This window comes from Tubulanus polymorphus, chromosome 2, assembly GCF_964204645.1.
Source record: "Tubulanus polymorphus chromosome 2, tnTubPoly1.2, whole genome shotgun sequence".
Lineage (NCBI taxonomy): Eukaryota > Metazoa > Nemertea > Palaeonemertea > Tubulaniformes > Tubulanidae > Tubulanus > Tubulanus polymorphus.
Genome location: NC_134026.1, coordinates 9866652 through 9888672, shown reverse-complemented (window position 1 = coordinate 9888672; position 22021 = coordinate 9866652). Strand labels below are relative to the sequence as shown.

General features: G+C 36.8%; 2 protein-coding genes across 12 annotated transcripts; one reads left to right on the top strand and one right to left on the bottom strand.

Moving 5' to 3' along the window:
- Positions 1–114: 114 nt before the first annotated feature.
- On the top strand, positions 115–15549 carry LOC141899967 (protein phosphatase 1 regulatory subunit 42-like). Of its 11 annotated transcripts, none has more exons than XR_012618652.1 (12): positions 115–299; positions 699–899; positions 2082–2251; positions 3556–3694; positions 4313–4547; positions 4831–4962; positions 5750–5821; positions 6983–7091; positions 8647–8679; positions 10614–10727; positions 12206–12319; positions 15108–15174. XR_012618652.1 is itself a non-coding variant. In XM_074786623.1 (11 exons), the coding sequence occupies exons 2-10, from the start codon at positions 765–767 to the stop codon at positions 10699–10701; spliced, it is 1110 nt and encodes a 369-aa protein (XP_074642724.1). In that variant the 5' UTR covers positions 115–299; positions 699–764; the 3' UTR covers positions 10702–10727; positions 15108–15248. The 11 variants fall into 11 exon arrangements, 9 of the variants coding, with proteins under 9 accessions (XP_074642724.1, XP_074642722.1, XP_074642723.1 ...); XR_012618653.1 differs by lacking the exon at positions 15108–15174 and adding an exon at positions 13001–13066; XM_074786623.1 differs by lacking the exon at positions 12206–12319 and having other exon boundaries at positions 8650–8679; positions 15108–15248.
- Positions 15550–16709: 1160 nt separating this feature from the next.
- LOC141899946 (uncharacterized) lies at positions 16710–21635 on the bottom strand. The gene is made up of 2 exons (XM_074786586.1): positions 21170–21635; positions 16710–19105 (listed from the first exon to the last, which is right to left on the bottom strand). Exons 1-2 carry the CDS (start codon positions 21480–21482, stop codon positions 18183–18185), a joined length of 1236 nt encoding a protein of 411 aa, XP_074642687.1. The 5' UTR covers positions 21483–21635; the 3' UTR covers positions 16710–18182.
- Between the last annotated feature and the right edge of the window lie 386 nt (positions 21636–22021).

Below are 22021 nucleotides of genomic sequence, written 5' to 3'. Positions count from 1 at the left end.
TTAGGTTTTTTAAAATAAGAAAATTGATATCTTTTGGTAATTGATATTTCATCCTTAACGACGCTCATAGCAACGGCGTCAACGGTAGCATTTTACGACAATCGAACACTGGCTTCCGGGTATTGACAGGCAGGGCAAAGTGTCGAATTGAATTTGTTGCTAATGAAATTATAGATTTTTTGCGGTAATTGTATTATTCGGCATGCCATAACATCTCACTATCTGCACTACACCACGATCGAAGGGACGAGGTAATTTTACATTTAGTCAGCCTATTAGCCTGAGAAAAACTGCAAGAAGTGAGTAGAGTATTCAAATCAAAATTTTGTTTTTGAATGAAAATTTTTGAAAATTTGTTAAAGAAGTAACGAAGTGGATATTTACTATGGTGGCTGATTCGGGCCATACTAAAAAATTTTTCTGTCTGGAGAGCAACGTTAAAAAAATTTTCACAGTGGCCCTTTTTTGGTTTTCTCACGCGAGAATTCAAAACTTTTGGTTTTCTCGCGCGAGAATTCAAAAGTTTGGTTTTCTCGCGCGATAATTTCAAAAAGTTTTGAATTATCGCGAATATTGCAGCATTGTCGGATTTCGAACCTGATGGGATTGGCACCAGTCATTACGTTTTATACAAGATGGCATTTCCGACACTCCGTCTCATTCTTCTAACCAGTAGCGTGTAAATGTTTCCATTTCAGAATGGCCTCAATGCAGCCGTAAATGAACAACATTGTCGGTGATTTCGAAATCTGAGGGGCAGAAAAATGGTGAAAGTTACGATCGATTTGATCGCCAGAGGTACATCTGGCTATACAAAGAAAAAACGCGAAGAGAGCGTTCAACATTTCATCAAACGATTGACCCATCTCTACTTGGAAGGCCGTGGAATTGATGAAGTTGTAAGTTCGAATACATATTCAGAGGCTGATAGGCTTAATCATTGTTAGCCTAGGGCTTGATTAAAACTATATAGGCCTACAGTACACTCCACTCAAGTTTGATCTTTTGGGACCATAAAAATGTAGGCCCTATTGAGTGATATTCAAGTCGGTTTTCATGTATTTCTTAAAAAGTGTCACAAAAATATTTCAGTAAACTTCCGAGTTATCCGAGTTGATAGGATCCAACTTGAGAAGTCTACTCTAGGTTGCAGATAAAGCGTATGCCTAGGGCATATGGTTTGTGAAATATATCTAAACATGAAACTGAACCCCAAGGGCCCATTTTCACTAAAATGATTAAAGTTCTTAATCGATATAGATGAAATATGATAATGAAAATACTAAAATCATTACTATAAACTTTTTTGTGAAAGTGGACCCTGGTCAGTTACTACTTGGGCTAATCCAACATCCAGTTTCATGAACAGGAACGATCATTAGATCCATCTACCCTCGTACCCAGTACCTAGTAGACCTTACTAGCAAACTGAGTTATTCAAGAATTTTGATTGATTTATAGAAGCTTAAATGCTTTTCATTGAATCTGGCCCAGGGCGGTTTCCAGACAATATTCTACTTTTAAGAATAGAAGCACTCATCATTAAAAAGGGTATCTCTATATCTCTACAGATATATCATAACCAACAGGGCTGTGGATGTAGAAAATGTTGAAAAATATTTGTGTTTAGGGCATGTAGGTCTATTCAGATATATGTCTATACACAGCTCCAATTCTCTGTATGGTAGATATACGCTTAGCTAGGCCTATGGCAATTTGAAATTCTAATCCTCATTTTCCAATACCAATATGCCTTAGTGTGGCTCCGCCCATGATATTCAATATAAATGTTTGTTCCATGCTCATTTTAAAAAGATTAACTGTTACCTTATTCCATAAAGTGTGAACAAATCTTTCTGTTGACCCAGACAAAAAAAACCTGTTTAAATGTTCTTTCAAAACTACGAATAAACAATGAACAAATGATGTATATTTTATTGCTAATGGTTGTTTAATGCTTCCAAGACTGTTTGTATAGAAACTGGCTTAAGCTTACATTGTCGACTTTTTTGGAACCTCTATCATCAACTAATTTAGTTTTCATAATGATCAACTTAATTTCTCATCTTTTTCAAATTTAGGGCGACGATATTGGACTCTGTCGTAACTTGACTGTTTTATACTTGTATGACAACAAGTTAGAAGCGATACCAAACCTAAACCAGAACAGCAATTTGACGCATCTGTATCTGCAAAATAACGACATTAAACGTTTACATGGAGTCGGGCATCTGAAGAAACTTACAAAATTGTAAGTATCAGTATGATGAAAATGTTTGAATGAAGAGATCTATTATTACCAGAGTTGATTTTGATTGTGTAGATATAACCTTGAGGAACTGGGTCCTATAGTTTATATACATTGGGCCTATAACAATTATATTTTCATTTAAAAGCACCTTTTTATTTTAAACAAAGGTAGTGTTCGTTATTTCCCAGTGGGTTCAACCTTCCGTTTGGCTGAGTTGGGATAGGATTTGGACTGAATGCCTTTCCTTGTTGAAAATACCTAGTGAATATCTTATCATATTTCAAATTATGTATTCCTGTTTAGGCTCCTGGATTAGAAAGAGTTTTCCCTGAGAGATCCAATGTTCAATCAGTTTTCTGGTCATATTTTAGCTAACGTGATTTCTTGGCATAATCATCCCTGTGTTGGTCCATTCCAGGGTTCGTAGCGGGCCTTAAAATCCTTGAATAGCCTTGAATTGTTAAAAGGAAATACAAGGCCTTGAAAAGCCTTGAATTCAGCACTTAGGTCTTTTAGGGCCTTGAATTTCGAAAAAGGTTGCAAATCTGTAGATTTATGACTGTTTTTTTGTAATGATGGAAATTTTGATAACAGCGTGACGATGTCTACTGCATGATATATAAATCGTTTAGATTTATTTTTCATCCTTGGAGACCTATGTTGTACAGTAGGTGTCTATTGAAGTCATTGGGTAAAACCCACTACTGTGTTTATTCATGATGAATCATCATTCAGTTGTGTGCGCTTTTCACGGAGATGATGTCAATTGACTTGGACCATGGATCCCCTCTGAAATCCCGACAAAAACATCTGGTTGATAAAGTTGTGTTTTCATCTGATTTAATTAAGAAAAAAAATAATTTTTTCGTGATCCATCCTAATTATTTGCGTAAAGTAAGTTTACTCCCATCATTTGAATTCAACCCAATACAGTTTTCACACTTACATTTTCCGTTATATTTCCAAGATTGTACGTGAAAAAATCTGTACTTCAACTAATTAAAAAGTCACTAGTGTAGTCATTGGGTCACAGGCCCAAAATTAGAATTATCAAATTTCTTAAGGTTGCTGTAGTTGGCTGTGTCAGTAAATATCACTGAAATCCGGTCAGCAGTGGCACAGTGAACCCTGTTAAAGCTGTTTTTATTGTTTTTGAATGGATGAAGCGAGGAAGAGGAAATATTGCCGTAAAAATGTTTTTCGTGGGGGTAAAAAGCCTTGAATGTGCTTCTCAAGAACCCTGCATTCCAGATGTAAACTGTTCATTTCTTGTTATTCTGTAGCCTATGTTTAATTTTCTTCAGATACGTTGGTGGTAATTGTATTACTGTCATAGAAGGATTGGAAAATATCGACAATCTTCAGGAGCTTCATGCCGAACACCAGAAACTACCATCCGGTGAACAGCTCCTATTTGACCCAAGGTCACTTCGTGCTTTAGCTGTAAGCCTGCAGTAACAACGATCAATGATCTAAACTTAGAATTTATCAAATCAAAAAGCGTACTCGCAATAGGCCTAAAATGCACATTTGAAAAAGAGAATTGGCAACACAAATTATTGACAATAAAAATTGAATTAAATGAGGCACAATCTTACAGGCTCTGACTAGAGACCATCATCAATCATAATTTATGTATACACACCAATGGGTTCTTATGTCGTTTGTCTATAATTTGATTTATGGGACTTGAAATATCAACCAGCATACTGAAGTTCATTTCAGACAATAGAAATCTCAATTTTCAGGGGCTGTCTAAGGGGTTTCTCTGAAACTTTTGTAAGACCCTCAACTTGTGGCCTTTTGATAAAAAGGCGCTTCGTCAACTTTCTCTAAAATTGCTGAAATCTCCCAATAGATTGCACCTTTGTTAACAACCATACTTTCTCTGGCACTGGCCACTGCCACAATGCCATTTTGTCATCGATTTACCCTGAAGAAACTTGGGAAGAACCTCAGCCCCATGCCCTGGGGATCCACTCCTAATCTTTACAAAATTCTTGATATAAAATCTATTTAAGATTTGAGGCCTATACTAAAAAAATTGTTTGTCCATTTCAGTTCTCTCTTCAAGTGTTCAACATTTCTGGAAATAATCTAAATAGTATAAGAGATTTGGAATGTCTGCGCGAGATGCAACAATTTGTGTGCACGGACAATAAACTGTATGATATGAAGGAAATAGCGCATGTGCTAGGTTCATGGCGGCATTTATCTAGACTGGAACTATCCGGGAATCCACTTTGTAACAAATCGAAATATCGCGATCGTATCATTGTGATGTCATTGAGTCTCGGTAAGTCAAATTATCTATAGAAGGACAGGACAGCAGTGGAGAGCGGAACTAACCAGACCACAGGCAATTTTTACCAATAATGAGTAGCTTAAGGTTGACTCTAGAGAGTTGGGGGCTGCATTCATAAATTTCATACACACAAATTGCAGAGTTTTAGCCATACACAGAAAATATGCAAACAGTAGATCCCTCTGATTTTCCACTTAAAAGTTGATTTTGAATCACAACTTAGGTTCTATCCCTGTTAGATGCCTACTAATAGAGGCCTATTTTCCATGTATAGAATCGTTGGATGGTAAAGAAATCAACGAAACGTCTCGTCAGTTCTTGATCAATTGGAAAGCGTCGAAAGAGGCGTATCGCCAAAGGAAGAAATTATTTAACAGACACGCTACTATGCCTCTGCCTCAAAACGGTAAGAATGTTTGATAGAATTGAATTAACATCTCTGGGAAAGTGCCTCTGAAAATGGACACTAATAAGAATTTCTGAGAGTCTTATAAGGCGCTGGATCCACCCCTGATAGTAACCATAATAACATCATTATCAAAGTAGGCCTATCCCATTTTTAAAGATTTACTCTGGCTGTGCGGATCTCTGTACCCAGTTCAACAGTTGTGGGTTTGTAATTGATTATATAATTGAAAATGAACTGATTTTAACTATATTGAAATCTCACTTACAACTGTGGAGTTAAGCCCTAAGGTCCAGTTTCGCGGAAAGGATTAACTTTTAACCCTTTCAGTGTGTCTACATAGCAGTGTTGTGTACGAATTGGTGTGGACTTTGCTAGTACCCTGTTTGCTATCTCTTAAACGACGGTAGCACCAGTCAAACATAGTGAAATTTTAGTAACTAACAATACTACATCGCACTGCGGTGTAATACTACACTGCACTGCGGTGTAGATGCACTGAAGCAGTATGCCTTTTATTCAACACAGTGGGTGGAATTTTTTTCAATTTTCAAATTATTCAAGGTCCAGTTTCAAAAAAAGTGTAAACCTTAAGTTTGAATTGTTGTCCTCATTGAAAATATGAAGTTACCAATAGCTATTACACCAAACATTTTAGTTAAACTTTTTTGTGAAACTGGGCCCAGCACTTGATTTAATGTAAACTGATTTAGCAAATATATTCAATTGATTTTTAGAGCCAATCTTAGCCCTGAATATTAACCAGATCCTGTTTATTTTTTCATAGGCACTGGTGATCATTCAGACTTATTGCCACCAGTACAAAGACGAGCCACAGCCTCCGGTTATATGATGGCTGGTAAATATTATATGGTTCTCTATCTATGAATATAGTTTGCTTAAAACTCTAACAAAAAGGTCCAGTTTTATTGAACAAACCACCCAATAGTTTAGGCCAGGGATACCCCTGCCAACCGAATTAGGATCTGAAGGAAATCCTGCACAGAAAGTATAATGCTATGATTTGATTTATATTTTATTGAGACTTATTTTGCAAAATAATTGTCAAACTGATAGGTGGTGCTGTGCTGAATATCAGCAGCTCTGAATGCCGGTAGTAATTCGTTTGTACCCAACTTATTGTTACCTATATAGTTACCTATTGTGTGATTTCAATTTTGGATTTGAAAATTGATGGATATAATAACCTGTGTTGAGCACAGAACTTAATACCTTACTAACCCCAAACCTGAAATCACCCAATACCTTATTATAATCTAATTTTAGTAAGTTAATTCAACCGATTGAAATCACTGGTTACTGGAATAAACTGTTTTAATGACTAACACTAATATTACTTGAAAATTATTCTTATCTAATCAAAGTCACTTTAACACTTCAGGTGATGTAGCACTGTAGGAACAATGATAATAAGCGTTATACATATAACCCCTATCCACTTACAACTTGTGGGTATCCTGGCAATAATCAGATGAAGCAGGTCAATTCAGTGTTTAAGAGGACACAACTTATGAAGTTTTGGACAGGCTCAAAAACTTTAATCTCTCAAAACCAATGAAATAGATTAATTGTTCAAGTTGAATTGTTTTAGGACCAATGTATTTGTGTCATTATCTTAAGAACTGGGCCTAGCAACTGCGATTAGTTCAATCTTATTCATTGGTCTACAAACCAGTCGATCTTACAGATAATCCCTAAGGAAAAAAAGGAGAAATGGATCAATACTCAACTATCTTATATAAGCACAAAAACAAAGCAACAAAATTTGTAAATCAAGAAAAATTCCGTTGATTTTGCATATTTGAAAAAAAAATCCAGAAAACTATTTTCCCATGATATATTTTCATTAGATAAGATATCACCTTCGATATATTGGTTGCTTTTACAGCAACATATTGATAATCATTTCAGGTAAATAAAGCATGGGTTTAGATAAGTGCACCCTGTTTATATTTGTTTGAAAGTCAATTGATGTGTGTACGCGTTGACCTTTTGGCAGGTTTACCTCGAAAACAATTCGACGAAATATTAGCCAAATCTTCAAGTCTCCCGAGTTCAGCTTCACCTGTGAAATCCGGATTGTACAACGAAATCAATGCAGCTCCGAGGTAATTAGAACAGTTTGGTAATCATATCTGGCAAGAAATAACTCTTCTAAATTGATGTTTCTAATTTCATTTAAATTGTTGAACTTTGTATTTAATGTTTGTTGAATAATTTTTAACCCACTTGGGACTTAAGTCGCTGCAAGCTATTGCATTCACTTTTCATCTGTCATCTGTCTGTCTGTAGACAGAATCTAGTTTTCTTGGGAAGTTTTTGATATGCCTTGATGTATCGTCTTGTCATTTGGTTTATGTATGTATCTATCCTAGCTGCATCCGCAACCCAAAAATTGTCTCAATCGGAGTCAAGATGGCTGACTTGTAGCCATTATTATTTAGTAAAATCAGCACTGTCATTACAAGAAACCGATAAATTTTCTTGAGGTTTGATATGTGTGTGTGTGTGTGTGTGTGTGTGTGTGTGCGTGTGCGTGTGCGTGTGTGAATGTGCGTGTGCGTGTGTAACTCCCCCTAGGGCCAAGCATTACAAGAAAAATTAGTTCAATCGGAATCCTTAGGCCTATAGCTTCTACATGGTTTTTCATTTTACATTGGGACTTAGAGACAGTTCAGTTATCATTCATCTGGAGTTCTCTGTTTTGTTTTGTTTTGTTTGCTTATTTGTTGATTTTTTTTGTGGAGAATATGAAGCCTTGAATGGTGAAGTTACGTAGTATATCCATTTTTCTTTGGCTCTATGTTTGCATGTTTTGTAATCAGAATTAATAGCTAAGTTGTAGATCTTGACACTTTCTATGACTGTGGTGATTTTTTCGGGCAATCAGTTTCTGCATACTTTCACTAGGAGACGTTGAATAGAGAAATTATGCATTATTTTCATATACATATTTTGTTACCACATGCAATTGCAAAGTTTTAGCTCATACAGTAGAACCTCGTTAAAACTAACTCGGATAAAACATCGGATATAACAAATATTGAATTTCGTCTCTAGGTAAGAAAATTTAATCAATTTCACACTGATTTTAACGAACATGTTTTCTGGTGCCGTGAAGTTCGTTGTAACAAGGTTCCACTGTAACGTTCTATGATTGTGGTGAGAGGTCATTGTTTTTGTATGTGCTCACCAGCTGGTGGGGTTGAATCTGTAAATTGTCAGATTGTCTAGCATTTCCGACCACTATCGGTGGGCATGGTATGACTGGATCCCTAGTCGTTGAAGTGTTTTACGGAATTCCAGGAAAACTCCCAAGGGATTAGAAATAAGCTTTATCAGACAATATTGGGTGTAGATAAATTCCAGATGATTGACTCAGGCAATTTTAACCCTGTCTGGTCGGGTATATCAGACTTTAAAAGGGTTAAAACGAAGTTGACACGATTATTTTTGAGAGAGTTTAGATAAATGAGCATGATAATTGAGAATAAATGAGCATGATTGATCCATTAGATTTTATCGCCTCAACTATTTTGGAAATTTTTTCTTTCGTGCTAAGGATACATGTATAGCAAGAGTATATTGCCAATCCCTTAAATTGGCATTATTCAATGAGCACATACTACCTTGGTGTGCATGGTACGTGAATTTATATTTCAGCAGAAATTGTGATGAAGATTACATAGGTGACAGGTAAAATGCACCAGTAGCCTTCATGTCATTCTCAATTTCCTTTCGCTTTATTTTCATATTCCACCATCATCGACTGTTTATCATGAAATTCTTAAGTTTTGCATGTAAATGATGTGGCATTTATTGTAAATGCTTACGGTCTATTTTCTATTGTAAATAGTTACTTCCACAGGGTTCAGTTACATGAAAAAGTTTAAGCCTAGGATTGGTAAGTTTCAATTGCTGTCCTAATTGAAAAGATGAAGTTGCCTGTAGCAATTAAACCAAAATTCAACGCAAAATGAGTTCGACTGTATCATGAAACTGGGCCCATGCACCTTTCCTTATTCAGATTTTTCTTAGTGGGCTGAATGTAGAAAATAAACTAGAATTGAAATATCATTTGTTTCAACTGTGGAATTTCCGTTCTATATACTTACCTTACGATGCAGCCTGGAACCACCTTCAGACATTATCTTACCAGTGTGAATTTTTTACAATCACTTGTTAAAGGTGTTGTGATGAAAAGACTAATGTCCGGTGTTTAAAGTTAGTAAACTTTCAATTCATAATGTCCGAGTTGATGTTTTGGGCACCCATGACACCTATACAAGAAATTTCGGAATGTTGGTGATAAAGTATCAAATGTCCGAAAACTTTGCTCCAGGAAACCGATTGACAATTATCATAAAGTTATATTTTCACCTTATTTTACACAGAATCAACTGCCTACTATTAAGAAGGCGTCGCCAGGAAGGGAATTTTGTGATGGAAGTACTGAGTGAAGTCACATGCATCAAGAGAAATCATTGACGGAACACTCTGTCTCACAGTATTAATTCCCGCACTAAAAATAGAAAGGTTCTGAAATGTTCTCTTGAGCTAATATTCATTTGACGTTTTGACTACCGGTACATCGTAAATCCTCATCTTCAGGAATACTAGTGTTATGTTAGAATTATGAGATACAATCCAGAACAAAGAGACCCAGCGATAATATTCCTGAAGATGAGTTTTTGTATGTAGTTGAAACATTGAATAAATTTTTGCTCAGGAATATTTCAGACTCTCTTTTCATAGTGTAGGATTTTGATATCCAGTTAGAAATCTGTTTAACGGTGAATCCCCAGAAATTTTTTCAAAAAAGAGCAATTTTACCAGTTTTACCGTAGAAGACAGTATCAGCCATTTATAGAATCATTGTACTAAAAATTACAAACAAGATTAAGTTCGTTCACACTCCTGAACCCCCAAACTTGAATCCCATCTGGCGACGCCTGTGTCTATCCTTTTCTTTATTGCATACAATAAACCACCAGTTTTTATGCATGCTTCTTGTTGTTCCTTGCACCGATTTCTAAGAATACATATCAATGAGCCCACTTGCTGCCTCCTCAATTCTAATCAACAGCAAAAAGGGATGAATGGACAAGCAAAAAAACTTAGTTTCACCAAAAATTCACGCCGAATCTGAAATTGAATTTTTTGGTTTTATTGATTGCAGTCAATTTATGATGGCATGCCTATTTATATTGATTATACTTGGTGATTCTAAAAGTGCAAATTTGTCAACTAACTCGTGTTTTTTTAGCCAACATTGGCTTTTTATCACATACATGTACTTCCTAATTGCTATTTCGACTGATATCAAAATTGTGACGTATTCAATTTAAAACAATGAGTTGAAACATCAACTACGTTTAGGGTAGTTATCAAGGGGAACTAATTTTGAAAAGACCCTCCTCCCACTTGCTATGGGGGTTGTGAGGTTAAATTCCCAGAAAATCCGCTTTCCATGAAGGAGTAGGTGGTTTGCTGATTGCCATCAACATCATCTAAAATATTACCTACTGTGGACTGTTATTTTGAAGAAATAAAAACACTTGATAGGCTTCATGATTTTAAATATTGTGTAGTTGATTAAATGTCAGTGGTTATGTCTTTATTACTTGTAGAATACTTCACGACTTGAGTCAGGCGGGGATACTCGTGAAACTGAAGTGTCGTACACTCACTTTGCCTGATACTAAGACACACGTTTAAAGGCACACTATCATTTCATTCAAAGTGTAAGATTATATTAATGCTTCGGCACCCCCTAGGCTTAAGGGGTTTTCGTTCCCATCTGTCAACATCCTGTCATACAGAGAAACAATATTGGGCTGTAATTTGCCATCAAGTTTTCCATGGAGGCCCGAATCTGGTTGCTCTGATGTATGATCTAGCTTTGGAGCTATTGTCTTTCATGATTTCTTTACCCTGCAACAAAATTGCTCAACATTTTAATCAGCATTTCCATTAAATTTGGCTTAAATGATGAAATTTTGCCAGTGGCGACACTGTTATCCGGACTTAACTGTGCAGTCAGACAACAGGTACAATGATTTGGCTCTCCATCTGTCCAACAATGTAGAAAGTCCCGGCTAGTTAAATGTATCACCTAAAGAAGGCCATAGCTAGGATTTGAATTTTAGGGGGCAGAAAAAACCCGAAAAGGGCAGTTCCATAGGATATAACAATAATATTTGCAAAAAAGCAATTTTCCAAAGTTTCTAGTGGGTAACTGCCCCTACTAAATATGGCTCTGTTAAGACTTCCTTGCAAATCCTCAGTTTTGCTCCTGGCAGGTGTGATGGGTTTGTAAGGGACACCAAATAAGATCAAATCTACCAATCAAATGAATAAGAAGGACAATCCCTGTTTTAGATCACAACTTTCTTGCTATGAAATCCATTTACATGGTACAGTAAACCTCGCCTTACTCGGACAAACTGGGACTGACGACATTGGTCTAAGATAAGGGTAGGAAAATACCTGAGGATGTCAAAAAAATCATTTCGTTTTTTCCGACTTTTGCTGCGATCGCAAAAGCATTTTTGGCCAATGCCAAATTTTAGCACATGTCTAACCATTGCGGGTGAATTGCAACTGGTTCTGGACGTGACTCGCTTGGCTTTTTCACAGCATTGTTTTGTATCGATTAAGTGGTTTGCTTCCTAATTAGGCACGGGCCAAATTTGACTCCGGCCAGTTTTGCCCGGGCCAAATCGTCGCCTTGTGATCATGGCTATAGTCAAAAGTCTGAGTTAGCCATGTCTGAGTAAGGTGAGGTTAATGTACAATGAAAAAGATTAGTCCCGCTGAAAAGATTGATAGCATCCAGATTTACCGTTTACATGTAGGATGTTGACATCTGTGACCACCTCTATAGTTCTTTATATATCCTGCTTATGCATTTTCCAGTGGCTACGTGTAATTAGATTAGATTAATTCAATGGATAGAACCAGAGCCTGAATTCAATATTGGGACACATATTCATTCATTCTAACCACTAGCATGCAGCTTGATGAAGTCGCAATATGAAAATCTGTATTCATGTACATGTGCTTACTATGAAATGGAAACATTTTATTTCTTAAGACTTATTTCTTATACAGATGGTATATTTCAACTGGGATTTGAAGCTAAATACAGTAGATCCATCTAAGATCGGGTCATGTTTTGAACTAATCCGGTCTATGAGAACGTATATTTATGTATCTTTAGATGTAGGAGAACGCACGCAGCAAGACATAAACACGAAACACGAAAACAAAAACACTTATCATGTGTGCTCATAATCATGACACATGGTTTACCAAAAAAGTTTGAAACCAACAGGTACTTATCTGTACCAACAGGTCTGTATAAACATTATTGTATGATAAAGAGTTTTATTGAATTCGTTGGTTTCATGAAACATGAAACACTTGTTTCAATTGCTGTGTGTTGTGGTCAGAGTACCTAATCAAAAAGTACCGAACAGATCACGTGATCCCCCTTTTGATATCATAGATACAATAACTATTTTTGTTTAGATGTTCTATGTTTTGCTGTGTGCGACAGTGGGTGAACAAAACATATTTAAACGCAAATCTGTTTTTCGTGTTTTGGGCTCGTTTCTTGCAGTATATGCAAGGCTTAGATGATATCCGGATTTTGTGGAGTCTACCGTACTTTAGCTTTCTAAATTAAGGCCTAGTTTCTCAGAAAATAATGATCAGTTGGTTATCACAACTTGATTATTTCAGTGAATTAATTCACAATTAGAGCTATCAATTGTAATTAGCTTTATGAAACTGGAGCCTGAATATTTTCAATTTTCTCCCCTCTCACTGGATTTATATCCTTATGAAAATCCACAAATTGGCATTGATCTTCGGACTTATTCTGGTTTTGGACTGTGGCTCTGGGTTCTTTCAGTTAAGGTCATACATGGAATCAGTTTTACTTTGTGTCAATCATCAGAGAGACTGCAGGTTCGAAGCTAACTACAGATTATATTTTCTTCTGTCTTTTCAGTCATTTATTGCCCTCAAATTCGTTAATAAAAAGAAAAAATTGTCACATCCAAAGCAAGCTGGAACTACAATTTTTGAAATGTGACACTCACACCCATACCCTGCAACCCCTGGTGGTGACGCTTTAAGATATGAGGTTATTTGAAATGATTTTTTTCGATTGAGATGTTGAACCTGTAACACAGGCTAACCTAAAAGCTAGTCTGGTCTGATAAGACATCATTGAAAGTAATTTTTGGGGTGTTTCAACAATGCAACATATCTATCCATCATTTTGAAAATCTTACCACTTTGCCAACACAACTCCGACACACTAGCTTTTTTTTATTGTCTGAATCTAATTTAGATTTGTATTAATCTGACCAGTAAACAATTCGCTGATTGAATTTCTAATCGAATAATCAGTCGCCTTTTCATTAGTTTTTGACCGATAATGACCCCGATTGAAAAATGCCAGGAGGCCAGTAGCCAGCTATTCACTGTTGTTAGAAATTCTACCATGTAGATAAGATTGAGAGGCATGTTGGATATAGAAGACCCTGGATCCATTACTGTAACAGTCTCTAGTTTCTGTATAAGATTACCATGCTCTTTTTTCATGCATACACCTATAACAATCAGTTTACTTCTGATCCCAAACTTTTATAGATAATCCTGCCTATGTATTTAAGTCAACCTTGGTTAATCCAGTGTCAATCCATACCCCCTTCCCCCGGACAAATGTTGGGCAGGGTCCATTGCAGTTTTTCAATATCCCCCTAAAAGATTTGGGCATAAGAACATCGACATGTAATATCAATCATGAGAGGGTTGTTTCGTCTTGTTTTCATATTTTTCATTCACAGCTTTAAAAAGGCAATTAAAAGATTTTAGGGGGTATAGACCCCCAAATCCCTGTGTAATCCAATTTCTATGTATAACCTTACGTGTAATTCGTAGCACCTGTCGGAAACATACACTTGCACTGAAAAAATATAATGGTGTATAGACAGACCGCTGTGGTAAATATTATTCTAAGAAACAAAATAACAGGTGCCAATTTTCTTTCACCTCCTCCATCTTGAGGGTGTATGGTTTCAGATTACTTTAAGGTCTTTAATTGGTAGCCAGATGATGTTGTATTACGGACTACCTGTCATCCATACCTCACTTAAACAAATCTGTACTAAAATTCCTGTTTTTGAGCGATACGGATTAACTAAGGTTGTATCCCCTGAATGTTTTTATGGTTCTTCCATCATGAAATATAACATTTTGATGTATTAAGTATTGAATATTTTCAGACCACCTTTTTAGACCCCTTCCCCATAGAGAATTGTGCTTTACAGGGGCCTCTATTCATGATCACATATGTATATGGATATTATTAGATATCATCTAAAAGTTTGTTTGCCACCAGTGTAGGTTGAACTTTAAAGCTACGCTGGCATTTTTAGAGCGTAGATTGATGTTCACATATGTATATGTATATCTAGATACATAATTGATATGCTGTGCTAGTGATTTCAGTCGGCGATAGAATATCACACATGATTCAATCGTTTGAATGAAAAGTCAGTCTCGCCTCATAATTAGCTTAAATGAAGCCTTTTTGCTGAAGAAATTACCAATGATAATGGTTTTTCATGAAAATGAAATTTCGCTCAATGTTCATTGTCTTTCGCGCAGAATCTCCAACAATGGTGATAAACATGCATGTACTAATACATTTCGAACGAGACATTTTATCTGTATATATGCCATTTACCCATCCAAAGGACGGGATATAGCTATCCTCATGTAATTGCTTCTAATGATAAAAAAAGTATATCAAAATCACAAAGGAATTGTTGAAATTTTAGTTTATATACGTTAAGTTTTGTTGAAATAATCTTAGGGTATTATGCCGTCATCACTTAAATGATTTCGTAATGCATGTTTTATCCATTTGCATTATGTTGACCATTATAATAGTTTCTGTAAAATCTTCTTTCGAAATTAAACTTATAGCAGGAACAGCAGTAGATCGAGTCGAGTAGACCATTTTGTGACGCGATGGTTTTTATCTAAAAATATTATGAATTTTTGTATGCACGCGTATTAATGTGGAGTGTGTTATTCATTTGCAGGGTGCTGAATTCGTATGGAACGACGATGAAAGACCCGTTCGTCCAGTTGAAACGCATGAATCTAGTGAACTTGGGTGGCAAGAATTTAGCATCCGGGGAATCTGCTGATTAGAAACTGCTAACCCGCACTTTTATGCCAGAATTTATTATACATGTAGTACTATGTATAAACAGTATTTCTCCGATGTACCAATATGTGGTGTGTATGCGTTCGCGGTACCGTGCATGGTGTTTTACTGCTACATGTATTTGCCTTCTCTTTTATCAATCACAAAGAATACATGAATATTTCCAAATCTTCTTCTTGCCTTTTATAGAGCGTTGCACGTGTGTTTCATTTTAAAATTCCATCAGTGTAAGCACAGAACACGACATGCGAATTTATTTGCACGGCGTCTGCATACATACATACATACATACATACATACATACATACATACATACATACATACATACATACATACATATATATAAATGAAATGGTTTTATGTTCAGAAATAATGTGTAAGATAAGATAGGGTTTTTTACTGTGTTTTGTAATCTGGGTTTTCGTCTTCTCTGGAGAGCAACGATACCATTTTCGTTTTTCTGACTTCATTTTAATGGTGCACTTGTAAATTTTAGAAATCTTAATATATGTATAAGCTTATATATATACAGGATGTTTGAATAAAAATATTGGATTGGATAAAATTGGTTTTTGTTCTTAACTTGGTGCTGCCTGTTTTCGTGTAGGGCGTTCGAAATGTGTTTCACGTCGTTTCTATGGACACATCTGTTTGACTTTCATTGAATGACCCTTTCTCAATTGAAGTTTCCCGTGTTTATGGTTTAGTACCGGTATACGAGTATTCGAAAAGATTTCATGAATCGGGGGCGTATCCAGGGGTTCACTAGTTGTCGTTGAAACAGAACAAAATGAGATCTACTTTTCCAGGATCAGAGGGGTAAAATGTGTAAGCCTAGCGACCCACCGTAGATCGGCTGATTATAGCCCCGGCAATGCACATCAGAATGCGTCACAAATTCTAAAAATAAATAAATGGCCAAATTCTAAAAATAATCCGCCATTTGATTGAGTGTGAACTCCCTAGCAAAATTCCTGGATCAACCCCTGTTAATCCTGAGCCGATTTTTCTTTGTGGTGAAAAGCAAGAGGAAAGTTTCCCATGAACTGCAAACGTGTGACATTTTCCTTGACCTTGAACTAGCGGTGACCGCGGCTACCTGTCCTTGTCAGGTCACGAAAACCTTACATGAAATTTACAAGATATTAAATTGGTATGACCATGGACTCTAAAACGAAAGAGTCTATGGTATGACCTGCGCGACGTGATAACAGATACTTCGTCGTACAAGTCTTATCTCGTGCGACTGCCCGCTATCGAAGTTTGGGACCATCCATTATATCGCCTGGTGATATAGAAAACGATACGCATCGGGCCCTCGTGCTGTCATATATCATCATCATCCTTGCTCACTCTACTGGTATAGATCCCAAAAATAGCTACCGGATATACATTTGCGTGAAATTACATTTATTTCTACATGTATATATAATAATAATAATAATAATAATAATAATAATAATAATAATATCTAGATTGTGGCTAGTCATGATCACCCGACGACATAATACATGAATACTTTGTACAATGTTGATGGAAGCAACAAAACTTCTGCGTATTATTTCTCTTTGAATTTCAATTGCATATTTTAGATACATACATCTCGTCAAAGTTTGGTACGTATCTGCTCATTGTACTTATATAATCGAACTTGATAATGACTCATTCGCTGATGTCAAGAACTTAAAACGCAACAATCAACACTGGTTAGTTTCATGATAGTGCCAACCCTTTTAGACTCCGCTCACGTCTGGTCTTTCCGAACCATAAGATTTGTCCAACTTAAGCCGAATATCTGAGTTCGATTACAACAAATATATGTAATCTGGGTTGTGAAGGGATCTGTCCTGAGCGGAGTCCGCTGTAAATATTAAAACCATCAAACCTAACTATGAATGATATACGATATTATAATACTACACGTGTATATTACGGGTTACAGTAAGCTTATAATACAATAACAACCTCACGCGGGGTCGCAATACATCCAGCTTGTAAAAAGAATTAACAAAAAAAACTGAAAGAAAGAAAGAACCGGTATAAAATCTACGATAGAAAAATATTATGCTTGTTAAATGACCTGATATGACACCAACCCGCTGTCCCTTAAGCTGGGTTGACTGGGACCTTGTCTTTATCTCCGTCACTTGAAGATTACATTCTTGGAAATCAATTTGGCTCGATTTCAAGCATTGCCATTTATCAGTGTGTGACCGTCAGACGCATAAATTACATCATATGTATGAAATCATATTTCGACATGACACATCTTGTTGACCGAACCCCACGCAGATACGTACTTGCAATGTTCAAATTTCATTCATCCAACACCAATTATAACCCAAAATGCAGAGACTTACAGGCTGACACGTCGGTACCATAGTTAAATTTCAATGCGATACATTATTATTTTTTGCTATATAGGTAAAGAAAGGCGTTTCCCAAATATAACGGTTCTATGTTTCGTTACGGCCGTACAATCAAAATTGTACACATACATGTTAACAGACCATACATAACTACGAATTCTCAAATCAAAGTCGAGATATAAGGTCTTCGATAAACTACAACTAATCTACATTAATATTCTATACACGCTAATTTTTCTAGACTCTTAAGAAAATATTGTTTAATATATAAAAGTATATAAGACAAATATTATGCTTTTTAATTTTTTTTCTTAATTCGGATTTTTGTAATTTTCGGAACGGTAAACGCTCAATATTCCATATACGTATAGTCATACATATATATGATTTTCTTTTCTTCTTACTGTCTAAGGTATCTTACTGTCAAGGTTTTTAGCCATTATTCGTGCACTATGATATTGACTATGATTCATGACATAAGTATTTTCATTCATTGAAAACTAGTTTTCACTGCATCATATAGAATATATATAACGAAATATTTATATTTGTGCGATTGGTGCAATTTTTGGCAGACTTCACGACGGTTCAGTTTTGATTTGCGAATCGGCGGCTCTCACATCGATTAGATGAGGTACGTCACTGAACCGCGCTGCTGTATCGAGATACTGATCGAATTCGTTGCGATCGACATCCCCCAGCGACTCGGCCCGTGAAAATTCCGTTAACGCGTCCACGTGATGCGTGTAACCGCCGAAATCCGGTTCAAGTCGATTATAAGAGTTTTTCCTCTGTGGCATGAAAAAGTCTGATGGCGTATTTACTTGTGCGGCTGCCTCTTGATAAACGTGTTCCAGCTGCGACAGAATGTTCTGATACGTTTCTTTCGTCGGCTCCAAGTCGTGTTTGTTGCTCATTTGGTTCAGAGCTGATAGTCGAGCCGACGCCAACAGCGAAGGGCTGGAAACCAAAGCTCTAAGCGTAGATAATTGGTCAGAATGACTGTTCAAACTAGTGCTCGTCGGGGCTGTGTATCCTGCTACATTAGAAGGCCGGTAGCTATTCATATCGTGGTGATGATCATGGTGCGAGGAACTAAATGCCCGCAAACACTCGTTCATCCCACCCTGCGTAAAACTGGAAACGGGTGGGAATTTGAAATTATTGTCATTCTTATCAACAGGTGACTGTTCAGGAGTAAGATACGATGCCAGGCTATTTTCCATTTTATCTTCTATGTCCTGGAGGTCGGGATTAGGGCTGTTGCAAGGAGACGATTCGGGCGTCAGTAAACCTAATGTTGTAGAAGTTACGTTATTCGTAGATAGACCAAGTTCTTTTTTAACGGCGCTATCAGCACTCGTCGACCGTTTGGAAGCTTTGCGACGTCTTGGTCGATATTTATAATCCGGATGGTCGTGTATGTGTTGTTGTCGTATCCTCTCTGCTTCTTCTACAAATGGTAACTTCTGAGTCAGCTCGAGGTTGCGCCACTTTTGCCCTGTAAGATATTTAAATTCGTTTTATTCATCAGATGAGATTTTATCAAAATAGTTTAATTTTATCACGTTTGATTGCGTCATTCAATTTCAATCCGATAAAAGAATTTTTCAAGATTCCAAAAGCATAAATCGTCATTTAAAAGGTAAGATGGGAAGCCATTTTCCCGGATTTCAAAACAGTCCTGACTGAGTTTGTGATATAATGTTATGTTTATTCATATAAGCTAGAAATATGCCGTGTGAGGTAGGATTACGAAGAATTAGGATAACAAATTACCTATCAAGGTCCTGTGTCGGATCTACATACGCGAATAACATATATTGGAATCTAATTAAGCGACCCATGAACATTAACATCGAGAAACTTGTTGGAATATCTTACGCGACAGTTCAGCTATTTCTTATTCATGAATGCGCTTAAGCTCGTCCGATCAAAGATTTCGTTTACCTTATTTGTGATTCGTAATTTCGTTTTGTAAAACGTTCAGCTTCATGTTTCCATTCTAATGAACCCCGACCCATAAATTAGCATACTACTAACGCACGATACAAACAATATTCAATTTCAGTGCGTGTTATTTTCCCTATCGCCACTTCCACGCGAAAATTCGTGTGACTAATGAATATTTACTTTTATTAACCAAAGATTGTTTATTTCCTGGCGTTCGTTGAATGAGTAACGGCATGTGATATCAATATATGAACTATTTTTTGTTCAAAACTATTGGATTTCAGCTTACCAAGATCGTCTCTGTTTTTGTTGTTGTTGTTGTTGTTGTCGTTCAAATTCAAACACCACCATTTGCTATAACAATCGCTTCAAAGAATATTCTATCTCTTTTGAAAAGGTCCCTCTTGTGTACAAACTAAGCAGCCAACAAAATCATGAACCTTACTAAATTACTGAGAAAAGAAACGGCCCAAACTACAAGTGACACCCAAAAGACTAATGGGGTCTAAAACTAACATAAGTAACGGACATAACGGACTTGTTCAAGAAATGTTATATGATATGAATCATGTAGGAATTCTTGATGGGGAGGTTACAAAATATCACGTGAGCATTTCCTTGGTGGAGAGGACTCAAGCGATTTTATACTCGACCATAAGAGGGGTACCAGACAGTCCCTACGATGATTTTCGATCGTCTTATTAGTGAACTTTCTGCAGTATCGTCTGCGAACCGAATTTCCGTCGCGAAATGTTGTTGATTACACATCTGATAATAGAATAATCTTGATAAAACATGATGTTGTGTTTGATGATAAGTTGCGTGGCGTGTGAACATATCCTGTTCACTGTACCAAGTACAGACTCGCGCGTCCGTACTTTTTTCTCGCTTAATTATGTTAAATGTCAAGAGCTTCCTGGCGAAATATTATATCAGTGTAAACATATTATATACCATAGCGGCAACAGTGGTGTAACGCAGCCAAGTGGTTTCTATTATACTCTTCCTATCAGACGGCGTAGAAAATAGACAAAAAAAACTTTGCCGGCTTCCATTTGACACTTTCGATGTTCAGCCGAGAGAAAAAAACATAAACGCATATGCAGCCTTTGGAATTCAGCGATAGCGTGGATCTTGATTAATCGCAGCCGGAGGCCTCGTGTTGCTAGGCTAACTCAAGACGTTTGAAACAACAAATCCGCCGTAGTATTTTTCGTCTATTGCGCACAATTAGTATTTTTCAATGCGATTTCCCACACGAAATTGAATCTGTTGTTGGCCCGATATTTCTTCTTAGTTCCCCCCCCCCCCCGGAAGGGTTGATTATCAGAAAAAGTTTACTGCTCACAAATCGGAGAAGTATATACTGCGTACTAAAACTGATCATGTGGACCTGACTTGATTATTCAGGGATTAAAACCCTTTCAGTCAAATAAACCCATTTGAATACCACACAGATACCATCGGGCAATTGATGTAAAGAAGGTGTTTTTGGTGATTAGCTGTGCTATATATATATATATATATATATATATATATATATATATATATATATATATATATATATATATATATATATATATATTGAATCATTTTTATATGCAGTACTTACCTAGCAGTTTGCTTAGTTCAGCGTTGTGAACATCGGGGTTTTCTTCGGCCAGTCTTTTCCGCTCGGTTTTCGCCCATACCATGAATGCATTCATGGGCCGTCGAATATGTCCTTCGCCCCTGCGTCCTCGCCTCGTCTCGCCCACTCTGAGGCCTGTCCTCTGTTGGTGACTAAATCTACCGAGCCATCTGAACGGTGCAGTAACACCGTTGCCTGCTACCAGTGGTACTGATGCGGCGGCTGACGGCGATGAAGATGCCTGTAGCATGTTCAAACAGCTGAAATTTGGCTGAACGTTTAACTGGTTAGCCATCTTTTTACGCAAGAAAACAAATCTCGGTTGTCACTTTTTATTTACATACATATGACGGAACGTTCCCGCCAGTGGTTGCACATGTACTGATTTACTGTACGCAATACTTTCTAAAGAAAACAGCTGACTGTCAAAGATATCGACGTCAAACTAGAACAGGTCAGCAGCGGGCAAATTCAGTAGCGAATCACAATCGTCGACGTCGTCATATCCGCAACAGCTCCATGCAAATCAATCTGCAATTGGCGCTCAAATTACTTTTTGCAGGCTGGCATGGCCATGTGGATTTATATACGCGTCATGTGCAACCTTTGAGTTGTATCATTCTGACTGATTGAACTGCAACGGTATGCAACTGTATGCACGAATTTATGCGAATGCAACGTTAAATGTTACTTAATTACATTTTCTAGTTCACGTGCAAGTATCCTGTGAGTTTTGGATGTTCATATAAAAATCTTTATCGAACCATTGAATTAGTTGTTCATTAGATGATGAGTGCGCGGTGCACTTGGCCAAACGTAGGCTAATACGTCATC